General features: G+C 47.8%; 1 protein-coding gene across 4 annotated transcripts in view; it reads right to left on the bottom strand.

Annotated features, from left to right (window-relative positions):
• FNIP2 (folliculin interacting protein 2) overlaps positions 1-12987 on the bottom strand; it is a 148215-nt gene that overhangs the window by 78019 nt on the left and 57209 nt on the right. For all 4 annotated transcript variants that reach the window (XM_073576650.1, XM_073576676.1, XM_073576666.1 and 1 more), the window contains one exon: positions 8383-8509. In XM_073576650.1, coding sequence (XP_073432751.1) covers positions 8383-8509 — 127 coding nt within the window. The remainder of the gene's footprint in view (positions 1-8382; positions 8510-12987) is intronic.

Here is a 12987-nt window from a genome sequence, read left to right as displayed (position 1 = left end):
GCGGTCGCCGTTATAGGGTTAATAACGGCGATCGCAAAAGCGGGGTGGGAAAAAAAAAAAAAAAAAAAAAAAAAAAAAAAAAAAAAAAAAAAAATCGACAGATTCATGTTCTCTGGGGTCTCGGCGACCCCCGGCAGCCGAGACCCTGGAGGAAATCCGACACGGGGGGGCGCTATTCACTTTCTCCACAGCGCCGTGAATTAGCTGCGCTGTGGTTTTAGTACCCTTAATTACCACCGTTAAAAGGCACATCGGCGGTCGCTAAGGGGTTAAAGTGCACCTGTCACCTGTTTTGGCCGCTATAAGATGTGGCCACTGCCTTTCAGGGATTATCTACAGCATTCTCTAATGCTGTAGATAAGCCCTCTGTATGACCTGAAAGAAAAAACAGGATTTTTGGGTTGCTTACCGTAAAATCTGTTTCTCGGAGCCTTCATTGGGGGACACAGACCATGGGTGTATGCTGCTGACACTATGCACAAAGGTTAGCGCCTCCTCCGCAGTATACACCCCACCAACCGGCAGGAATTTCCTCAGTGAGAAAGCAGTAGGAAAAGTAACAGAATAGATTTAAACAGAACAGACAACTCAACTGTACATAACCAACAACATAAGAACAGGAGTTGTAGAACATGGGAGGGTGCTTTGTCCCCCAATGAAGGCTCCGAGAAACAGATTTTCCGGTAAGCAACCCAAAAATCCTGTTTTCTCTATCGCTTCATTGGGGGACACAGAGACCATGGGACGTCCCAAAGCAGTCCCTGGGGAGGGAAAACAATCTTCCATCAGGCCAGCGGACTCACCACCACTGCCTGCAGGATCCTTCTACCTAGGCTGGCATCCGCCGAAGCGTAGGTGTGGACCTTGTAGAATTTCACAAAGGTGTGAACAGATGACCAGGTTGTAGCACGGAAGCTCTGTGGCGCACCGCCCAGGAGGCACCCACAGCCCGGGTAGAGTGAGCTCTAATTCCAGGAGGGGCCACTCGATGCTTGATCCGGTAGGCCTCCAAAATTGCCGATCTGATCCAGCGAGCAATAGTAGCTTTGGAGGCCGGCTGGCCTTTCCGCACCCCATCTGGAATGATGAGAGAAAAAAAAAAAAAAAAAAAAAAAAGTCTGACTTCCTCAGAGGAGTCGTGCTAGGTAGACCTTCATTGCCCTGACCAAGTCCAGCTTGTTCAAGGAGCGCTCCCGAGGGTGAGTTGGAATCAGACAAAAGGACGGGAGAACAATATCCTCATTCAGGTGGAAAGTGGACACCATCTTAGGAAGGAAAGAAGGCACAGTCCGTAGAACTACCTTGTCCTGGTGGAGCACCAAGAAAGGGGAACAACAAGAAAGGGCCGTCAATTCCGACACGGCGGATGGAGGTGACGGCTACTAGGAAGGCTACTTTCCATGAAAGGAGAGATAGGGAAACTTCCCTGAGAGGTTCAAAGGGAGGATCTTGTAGAACCTCGAGAACCAGATTAAGATCCAATGGATGTACGGGAGCACGGTACGGAGGAGCTGCATGAGCCACTCCCTGAAGGAAGGTCTTGACCTGAGGACGGGAGGCCAATGTCTTCTGGAACAAAATGGATAGCGCCGAGACTTGACCTTTTAAAGAGCTGAGGGCAAGGCCCGCATCAAGGCCTGCCTGAAGAAACGCCAGGACAGAAGGGAGAGAAAAGGACATGGACGGAATGTTATTGGCCTCGCACCAAGTGAAATAGGCTTTCCAAGTACGGTAATAAATTTTGGAAGACGATGGCTTTCTGGCCCGGATCATGGTATGAATAACCAGATCAGAAAAACCTGATAGTTTCAAAACCTTGGTCTCAACAGCCACGCTGTGAAATTGAGCGGCCGAGAATTGGGGTGGCAAATCGGGCCCTGAGACAGATCTGCCCTGTCTTGAAGCTTCCAGGGGGCGTCCGCGAGAAGGTTGACAATGTCCGCGAACCAAGACCTTCTGGGCCAATTCGGGGCGATGAGGATAACTGGAATTCCTTCTGCTTTGATTTTCTTCAACAGCTTGGGAAGAAGGGGAAGGGGAGGGAACAGGTAGGGGGAGCTCAAACTGAGACCAAGGAATGGTCAGAGCGTCGGCGCCCACGGCGAGGGGATCTCGAGCCCTGGATACAAACTGTGGAACTTTCCTGTTGAGGAGAGACGCCAGCAGGTCTACGTCCGGAGTTCCCCCAACGACGGCAAAGCTGATGAAATACATCCGGATGTAAGGACCACTCTCCCGCCGCGAGACCCCCGCGGCTGAGAAAAATCGGCGGCCCAGTTGTCCACACCAGGAATGTGCACCGCGGATATTGTTGGAACTGAAACCTCTGCCGAGTGAAGAATTTTGGACACTTCCGCTAGGGCTGAGGCACTTGTGTCCCCCCCTGGTGGTTGATATATGTCACCGCTGTGGCATTCTGTCAGAACACGGATTGGCAGGCCCCTGAGAAGTCTCTCCCAGTGAACGAGACAGATAGATCGCCCGTATCTCGAGGACGTTGATCGGCAGAGCTGTCTCTAGTCGACCACCGACCCTGAACAGTGTGATTGCGAAACACTGCCCCCCAGCCGAGGAGGCTGGCATCCATTGTCACAATCTGCCAGTGAATGAGAAGGAATGACCGTCCTAGGGCAATGAGAGGTGACGTCCGCCACCAAATGAGGGACTGCCTGACCTAGTATGAAAGGCGAATTGGATGATCCAGGGAAAGAACAGACCTGTTCCACCGAGACAGGATGGCCTGTTGGAGGGGTCTGGAGTGAAATTGAGCAAAGGGAATTGCTTCTGTCGACGCCACCATCTTTCCTAGAACTTTCATGGTTGTCCGGAGAGATGGAAGTCGTGTGGTCTGCAGCGATCGTACATCTCACTGCAGAGAAACTCTCTTCTCCTCTGGGAGAAAAACCCTCGATCGACGAGTGTCGAACAATAGGCCCAGAAACACCAGACGTTGTGTCGGAACAAGGCAGGACTTTTTTGTTGACGAGCCACCCAAAATTGGACAGGGTGTCGAGGACGATGGTAAGACTTTGGCGAGCCTGGTGAAAAGACGGAGCTTTTATCAGAATGTCGTCGAGGTACGGAAAAAGAACGAGACCTTTGATCCTCAACAAGGCCATCAACGCCGCCATGGTCTTTGTAAAAACTGGGTGCGGTGGCGAGACCGAACGGCAGTGCAACGAACTGGTAGTGGTCCTGGTGAATGGCAAAACGCAGGAATCTCTGATGCCCGGGAAAGATGGGAACATGTAGCTAGGCATCTTGAATGTCTATTGAACACATGAACTCCTGCACCTCCATGGAAGCGATTACCGACCGAAGAGACTCCATCCTGAAATGACGCAGTCGGACCCTCTTGTTCAGTAACTTGAGATCCAGGATGGGACGAACTGCACTGTCTTTTTTCGGCACTACAAACAGGTTTGAATAACCCCTGTGAAACGTTCTGATTCGGGAACGGGCAAAATCACCCCGGAACTGAGGAGAGAGGTGATGGATGCAAAGAAACCCGGAACTAAGGCAGGGTCTTTTGGAGGTCGGGACGAGAAACAAACTATCTTGCATCCTGAGGATACAACTTCCCTGACCCAAGCGTCCTCTGAGGCAAGCCAGACGTCTCTGAAGAAAAGGAGTCGACCGCCCAGTTGGGAAGGACCCTCGGGACTTCGTTGATAGTCATGCTGATGTGGACCGACCAGATCTGGACCTGGAGGATCTGCCCTGGGATGAGCGAGATCGCCAGGAGGGAGTGGGTCTGAAAGAGACCTTTCTATCCTGGCGTGCCTGCGGCCTCTGTTGGATAGACCGAAAGGGCCGAAACTGACGCCTTAGCGGAGGCCTACGAGGCTTGGACTGAGGGAGGAGGGAACTTGTGCCTCCAGTGGTGTCCTTAATAATCTGGTCCAGCTGGGATCCAAAGAGACGCGCTCCCTGAAAAGGCAGATTGGTAAGGGACTTTTTTGAAGACAAATCCGCCTGCCAAGCCTTGAGCCAAATTGTACGCCGGATTGCCATCATGTTGCTGGATGCCTGAGCTGCGCAAGACGCAGCATCCAAGGAGGCAGAGAGCAGATAATCCCCTGCATGGGAGATCTGGTTAGCCAGTTCGGCCAATTGCTCCAGTTGGGCTTTATCTAGGATGCCCTTGCGGAGATCCTCCGCCCAAGTAGCTATGGCCTTTGCTACCCAAGATGAAGCGAAGGCTGGGCATAGCGCCACCGCAGCCGCTTCGAATGCTGACTTTGCTAAGGATTCTATAATTCTGTCATTAGAATCCTTTAGCGACATCACACCTGAAATCGGGAGGACTGTGTTGTTAAGATAGTCTGGACACGGGAGCGTCTACAGAGGGGGAAGCCGACCAGTTGTCGGTGAGCTCTTTTGAAAATGGATAGAGCACGCCGAGGCGCTTCCCTCTTTGAAAGAGTCTGGTCGGATTTTCTCTGTCCCTGGTAAGGATCTTGCCAAACTCAGAGTGGGAGGCGAAGACTCTAGAAGGTGTTTCTGCCCGTCTGAACGAAACCTCCTGATCTGAGGGTTTCGCAGGGGAGTCTGTATTTCGAAGGTGTGGTTAATCGCAGCAATGAGGTTCTGTACCGTAACCTTCATGTCCGCGTCCTGGTCCGAATCCAGCTCTAAAATCTCTTCAGATGACGCATCCAAGAACGCTTCACCTGACTCGGGTGAGGAGGCACGGGAAGGCGACTGCTGGGAAGGACTATGTCGAGAGACCAGGTCAGGAGAGGATTCCAGCCGGAGATCCTGCCTGGGTCTTTTGCGGCTTCTGCTGGCTGGCTCAGATGGAACCCCTTGCGACCTGCTGGACCCTGCAGAAGTGTCCAGGGGCAACTTATCAAGAACGGCCACTAGGGACTGAGACATCCTGGTGAGGTCCGCCACTGATTGTGATAGAGAAGAGGCCCAGCCAGGAATGGGGGGGGGGGGGGGGGGTTCACTCATGTGGCGCAATAGATGGTTCCTGGACGGCATCAGGCTGAATGGGATTACTGCAGTCTAAGCAGAGGGGAGTGGTCTGACCTGAGGGAAGTTTGCGATTACAAGAGGAACATGCAAAGAACTTGACCAAAGTTCCAGTGGGTGCTGGCGGACGGGCACGTTCCGGCTTGGGGTTAGACATAATGAAAGAAAAAGAAGAAAGAACCCAGAGGAGATGCCGGAAGGTGGGGGGACAGAAGGCAGATGAGAGTGTCAGTCTGCAGTTGCAGAGCTACTCACGGTCTGGTGTCCCAAAAGGCAATGTGCCCAGCTCGTCTGAGATGCAGGGCTGCAGTAGAGGATAACGAGGGACCCCTTTCCGCTGTCTGGTGTCTTCAAAGGCGTCCGGCTGACAGGCTGCAAAGATGGCGGCAGCCTGAGGTAAAAGGAATGCGCGGTTCAGGAGAGAAGAAGGGCGGAGCTAGCCGCCTGACCCGAAGAGAAGACCGCCCGCTGCCCAGCTACAGGCTAGGAGGGTGGGTGGTCCTAGAACGGGTGGGAGAGCAGCCCGCCTACAAGAGAGGGCGGGGGGCGTGGCCGTGACGGCCGAGTAGGCCCGAAATGAAGCCAGGGACTAAATTAGTATCGGCGGACGCCTGTCAGCGCGGGGCGGCGCGGAAGTCCTGCAGCGCTGCCACAGCCATCCAAGAAGAAACCGCGGCCCGAAAAAAGCCCTCAGGATACTCCCGCATAAGAATGAAGGCGGGGGGGATAAGATAGTGTGGCGGCCGCCGGGAGGCGCAGGCAGCTGAGGACCCTGCGGCACTGCCCTGTGCCGCTCCGAAGAATCCTCCAGTGGTGTCTTCAATAAAGGTACCTTGTAAATCCAACGCTGTCTGAGTTTATTTTCCCCAGTGTCCGTGCCTCGTCCGACCGACAGGCTCTGGTAGGCGAGTGGGTGGGAGGCGGGGGGCAAGGACCATCCGTATAGCTGGCACACACCTGTGCAAAGCTCCTGGTCCTGCTGCGGAGAGCTATGAGGATACGGGGTGGCAGTACACGCCGTACTCAGTCTCTTTGTGGGAGTACAGTTGTGACTGATCACACTGTATCCCTCCGGGACAATGAAAAGGAACAAAGCACACCGAGGTAGATATGGGTCTAATAAAAGACCCGTGTCCACCTCCTACTGACACCAAGCTAAACTGAGGAAATTCCTGCCGTTTGGTGGGGTGTATACTGCGGAGGAGGAGCTAACCTTTTTTGTGCATAGTGTCAGCCTCCTAGTGGCAGCAGCATACACCCATGGTCTCTGTGTCCCCCAATGAAGCGATAGAGAAATAAGTTATTATAGTCACCTGGAGGGGCGGTCCGTTACAATGGGTGTCGCAGTTCTTGGTCCGGCGCCTCATAGTCTTGTGATGCCGTCCCCCTGCTTGCTTCATCGCTCTCCTGCGCAGGCGTACTTCTCTGCCCTGTTGAGGGCACACCAAAGTACTGCAGTGCGCAGACGCCGGGAAAGGTCAGAGAGGCCCAGCGCCTGCGCACTGCTTTACTCTACCCTTAACAGGGCAGATAAGTACGCCTGCGCAGGAGCGCGATGCCAGGAGCGAGAAAGCAAGCAGGAGAATAGCATCGCAAGAAGATGGGAGGCGCAGGACCCAGACCGCCCCACAGACTAGTATAATAAAACTTATTCTTATTATCTTATCTTTCAGGTTGGAAAGTCTACTACTAAGGCAGATAGGTCGAATCTACAACCCATAATGAGACACCAACTTCACCGTGAGTGTTAACCCCATGTGCGCACATGTTTAGGGCTTAGGATAGGCTGCAATAGACAGAGAACGGTAGCCGTGAGGCCAAAGTAGCAGCGGCCAGTCAGGCTATAGTTAGAGTAGCAGCATACTGTACTTTATTGCATTGCTTGCCTTTTGAAAACTAGGGGCTTATCCACAGCATTATAGAATGCCAAAACAGGCGACGGTTCCCTTTAATCCAAAGTGTCATAGCACAGAAAAACAAATTAACATTTGCTCCATGATTGCTTTACATCAACACCATTTGTATGTGTTTTATTTTGTTCGTATTTTTCATGGTTAAAAGATAGAGCAATAATCTAATTTTTAGAAGGAAGTTTACAAAACGTATTTTATAGGGACCTGTTCAGTTTTGAAATGACTTTGGGGGTGTTATTTATTGATGCTCATTAACACATCAGGTGCTTTTCAGAAATTAATGCAAAGTGGCATCTCTGGAATTAAAGTTTATTTTTAACCACGAAAGCAGATTAAGGCTATTTGGCAGTGAACTGCCATGGCAAACATCAGGACCATATGATCAAAATCTCCGGTTGCAAATGGGGTTAAGGAGCTAGAAGCCACACTCAACCATTGAGATGCTCTAGTAAATATAGACAGCGGCATCTAAGGGGTTAAAGGGCGTACTGATAAGTGGCCAATTCAGAAAGTTGTCAGCTACAGGATAGTCACGGGTTGGGGAAGATGCTAGTCTCATATGATGGGTCTGTGACAAACAAACAACACGCATTTGTGGTCATTAAGGTGATACAAAAACCCACTACTTTTAAAGGTGCACATGACACTACATCTGTGCATACGTAATTTGTGGCAATTCAGCCATTTTGTCCTTGCTGAAGTGGGCATCGGCTCAAGGAAAGCGCACTGCCAACTTTAAGGCTAGTTTCACACTAGCGTATGGCAGAGCTGCGGAGTTCCTCCGTGAAGCTCCGCCCACTGCCGCATCTCCTCCGTTCAGCTCCGCCTAGTTCGGCATGCGTACCCAATCTTTAGCATTGGGTACGCAGGTCATGCAGATGTAGGCGGAGCTGAACGGAAGAGTTGTGGCAGTGGGCGGAGCTTCACAGAGGAGCTACGAAGCCCTCCGCAGCTCCTCCATACACTAGTGTGAAACTAGCCTTAATCATGCAAATTATAAGCTGAACAGTCAGAACTGCAGCATAAAGCATGTTGGAGAGAAAACCGTAAAGACATGAGCGCAAAACAAAAAACATTGGCTTCTGCCTTGTTGCCGTCACAATACGATCCCATTCACCTGCATTACACAACGTGACCTGTGTTCACCCCAAAACGGACATAGGTTAGTTTGGCAAAAGAGCATTTAGACAGCACCTGGGACCCTGCCATAAAAAGACCTAGTAATGGCCCAAAACTAAAAAAGTCAGTTGTGCAAGAAGGAAATCTAAGTAGCCTGCATCAACATTTGTGAGAACTTAAAAAGGGACGACCATACGTCAATACTTCAGACTTAAAAATCTTATCTCCACACAAAATCATTTCATGCCATATTGACAAGGTATACCAGAACTGCCCACGGACCCAGAACCAACCCCAGTAACCTGGAGAAGGACCATTTTTACCCTTTAACAGATCAACATAGCCAAAAAAAAAAAAAAAAAAGCCTCACCTGTGGGTTTTCATCCTTTACTTCACGTACAGCTTTGGAGTCAAACAGGACTTGTCTTCCCCGTCGCTCACAGTCCTGGTACACAATCAGACGGATGCAGTTCAAGTCAAACTCTGTACTAGGCCAGCTGGAAATGGAAAACATGGAGTTTAGTCAGGGAGACGGGACTGTCAGGGCGCAGGGCCCACACTACATTCACGCTCACTAGTGTAGTGTTGGCTCAGTGCTTCACTACATGCAGTAATTATAACATGGAGGGGTGGTGGGGAATATTTCCTGTCACTGCCCCTCCTGAACAGTAAAATAGAAAAAAAAAAAAAAAAAAAACCCCACACACACACCACAATGTCCCACATGACCGAATCCTGTTGGGTCTCAAAACCAGTTCGACAAAAGATATTGCTTTACTCTGGCATTTGCTAATCTGGAAAATCTGATAGTCTGGAACGCGTTTACAGGGCTGAACATTGTGGACTTGAACAGAAAATTTACAATTTGTGGGAGCAGATCTGTGGTCATTTTTTTGGCAAGCCCTCTCTTTAAGAGTTATATACATATCCATTATTTATGGATGACAGCACAGCACTTGTCAGGCCCTAATATTGTCAGCTTTATAAAGGACTAGCTGAAGAGCCCATCGCTGCCCGGGCATAGTAACTACGGTTATTTATAACAAATTATAATTATCATATAATAAAATTATATATATATATATATATATATATATATATATATATATACACATACATATACACATATATACACACACACACACACACACAGTCATATGTTAAAGTTTGGGCACACCTATTAATGTTAACCTTTTTTCTTTATAACAATTTTGGTTTTTGCAACAGCTATTTCAGTTTCATATATCTAATAACTGATGGCCTCAGTTATATTTCTGGATTCAAATGAGGTTTATTGTACTAACAGAAAATGTGCAATCTGCATTTAAACAAAATTTGATCGGTGCAAAAGTATGGGCACCTCAACATAAAAGTGACATTAATATTTCGTAGATCCTCCTTTTGCAAAAATAACAGCCTCTAGTCGCTTCCTGTAGCTATTAATGAGTTCCTGGATCCTGGTATTTGTGACCATTCCTGTTTACAAAACAATTCCAGTTCAGTTAAGTTTGATGGTCGCCGAGCATGGACAGCCCGCTTCAAATCATCCCACAGATGTTCAATGATATTCAGGTCTGGGGACTGGGATGGCCATTCCAGAACATTGTAATTGTTCTTCTGCATGAATGCCTGAGTAGATTTGGAGCGGTGTTTTGGATCATTGTCTTGCTGAAATATCCATCCCCTGCGTAACTTCAACTTCGTCACTGATTCTTGCACATTATTGTCAAGAATCTGCTGATACTGAGTTGAATCCATGCGACCCTCAACTTTAACAAGATTCCCGGTGCCGGCATTGGCCACACAGCCCCAAACCATGATGGAACCTCCACCAAATTTTACTGTGGGTAGCAAGTGTTTTTCTTGGAATGCTGTGTTTTTTAGCCTCTATGCATAACGCCTTTTTGTATGACCAAACAACTCAATCTTTGTTTCAGCAGTCCACAGGACCTTCTTCCAAAATGTAACTGGCTTGTCCAAATGTGCTTTTGCATACCTCAGGTGACTGTTTGTGGTATGTTTGCAGAAATGGCTTCTTTCGCATGACTCTCCCATACAGCTTCTCCTTGTGCAAAGTGCGCTGTATTGTTGACCGATGCACAGTGACACCATCTGCAGCAAGATGATGCTGCAGGTCTTTGGAGGTGGTCTGTGGATTGTCCTTGACTGTTCTCACCATTCTTCTCTGCCTTTCTGATATTTTTCTTGGCCTGCCACTTCTGGGCTTAACAAGAACTGTACCTGTGTTCTTCCATTTCCTTACTATGTTCCTCACAGTGGAAACTGACTGGTTAAATCTCTGAGACAACTTTTTGTATCCTTCCCCTGAAAAGCTATGTTGAATAATCTTTGTTTTCAGCTCATTTGAGATTTGCTTTGAGGAGCCCATGATGCCACTCTTCATAGGAGAATCAAATAGGAGAACTACTTGCAAGTGGCCACCTTAAATACCTTTTCTCATGATTTGATACACCTGGCTATGAAGTTCAAAGCTCAATGAGGTTACAAAACCAATTTAGTGCTTCAGGAAGTCAGTAAAAAGTAGTTAGGAGTGTTCAAATCAAGAAAATGATAAGGGTGCCCATACTTTTGCACCGGTCAAATTTTGTTTAAATGCAGATTGCACATTTTCTGTTAGTACAATAAACCTCATTTGAATCCAGAAATATAACTGAGTCCATCAGTTATTAGATATATGAAACTGAAATAGCTGTTGCAAAAACCAAAATTGTTATAAAGAAAAAAAGGTTAACATAAATAGGGGTGCCCAAACTTTAACATATGACAGATATCTATCTCTCTCTCAATGTGGGTGTGTGTATGCATGTATGTCCGGGATTGGCATCCGCACTGTTGCAGCTACAGCCACAAAATTTGGCACAGTCACACGTCTGGACCCCCCGAGAGCATCATAGGCTATGTTGTGAGGCAAAATTTTAACACCAAGCATTCCAATTCACCAAAAAATTTTGCCCACATCATGGGGGAAAAAAAGTGAAAGGAAAAAAGTGTTGGAGGCAAATTGACAGCTGCCAGATGTGAACAAGGGGGACTGAAAGAATGAGAGCGATGACGCCAAAGAGTATATACCGTACAGTTGCTAAGGTGGGGCCCTGACATGGGATACTCACCACACACACAAAATGCACCACACACTACCATGTGCTTCAACACATACCACCCTCAGCACACATACACCAACCTCGCCACATAAAAGTCGAAACACAAAAGTCGCCACTCAAAACTCGCCACGCTGTCCCAAAGCTGTTTAAAAGATGAAAAATGAGCTGTGATTGGTCGCTATCAGCAACAGTTTTCTTTGTAGACAGTTGTGGTAACTGAGGCCTAGTCATATTTCTATGGTGTTATCGTCCTTCTGTAAAGCTGGAAATAACAATTTATTACCGTGCCAACACAGACCACCCTCTGACACAGACTGCAGGGGGAGCCCAGTATCACACAGGATAGGATTAGATACACAGCTCAGCAGTCAGTATCACACAGGATAGGATTAGATACACAGCTCAGCAGACAGTATCACACAGGATAGGATTAGACACATGGCTCAGCAGTCAGTATCACACAGGATAGGATTAGACACATGGCTCAGCAGTCAGTATCACACAGGATAGGATTAGATACACAGCTCAGCAGTCAGTATCACACAGGATAGGATTAGATACACGGTTTATGTGCAAAATAATTATAATTTGTTATAAACTAACCACAGTTGGTTACTATGCCCAGGCAACGCCGGGCTCTTCAGCTTACACACACATATATATACACACACACACACACACACACAGTTAGGTTCATATATATTCGGACAGAGACAACATTTTTCTATATTTTGGTTCTAGACATTACCACAATGAATTTTAAACAAAATAATTCAGATGCAGTTGAAGTTCAGCTTTCATCTGAGGGTATCCACATTAAAATTGGATGAAGGGTTAAGGAGCTGAAACTCCTAAACATGTGCCACCCTGTTTTTAAAAGGGACCAAAGGCAATTGGACAGATTAAATAATAATATGTTCATTTCTAGTACGGTACTTGGTTGAAAACCCTTTGTTGGCAAAGACTGCTTGAAGTCTTGAACTCATGGACATCACCAGACGATTTGTTTCCTCCTTTTTGATGCTCTGCCAGGCCTTCACAGGTTTTCAGTTGCTGTTTGTTTGTGGGCCTTTCTGTCTGAAGTTTAGTCTTTAACAAGTGAAATGCATGCTCAATTGGGTTGAGAACAGGTGACTGACTTTGCCATTCAAGAATATTCCACTTCTTTGCTTTGGCTTTATGTTTTGGGTCATTTTCCATCTGTAGTATGAAACGACGACCAGTTTGGCTGGATCTGAGCACACAGTATGGCTCTGAATATCTCTGAATTCATTCGGCTGCTTCTGTTCTGTGTCACATCATCAATAAACACTAGTGACCCAGTGCCACTGGCAGCCATGCATGCCCAAGCCATCACACTGCCTCCGCCGTGTTTTACAGATGATGTGGTATGCTTTGGATCAGGAGCTGTACCACCATACTTTTCTCTTTCCATCATACTGGTAGAGGTTGATCTTGGGTTTCAATCTGTTCCAAGAATTTTCTTCCAGAACTGTGCTGGCTTTAGATGTTTTTTAGCAAAGTCCAGTCTAGCCTTTTTTCTTGATTCTTATGAGTGGCTTGCACCGTGCAGTGAACCCTCTGTATTTACTTTCATGCAGTCTTCTCTTTATGGTAGATTTGGATATTGATACGCCTACCTCCTGGAGAGTGTTGTTCACTTGGTTGGCTGTTGTGAAGGGGTTTCTCTTCATCATGGAGATTATTCTGCGATCATCCACCAGTGTTGTCTTCCGTGGGCGCCCAGGTCTTTTTGCATTGATGAGTTCACCAGTGCTTTCTTTCTCAGGATGTACCAAACTGTAGATTTTGCCACTCCTAATGTTGTAGCAATTTCTCGGATGGGTTTTTTC

This window comes from Dendrobates tinctorius, unplaced genomic scaffold, assembly GCF_039654945.1.
Source record: "Dendrobates tinctorius isolate UK_male_01 unplaced genomic scaffold, ASM3965494v1 ptg000008l, whole genome shotgun sequence".
In the NCBI taxonomy this organism is placed as follows: Eukaryota; Metazoa; Chordata; class Amphibia; order Anura; family Dendrobatidae; genus Dendrobates; species Dendrobates tinctorius.
Note: the sequence above shows the minus strand (reverse complement) of the source record. Positions and strands in the feature narration are given on the sequence as shown.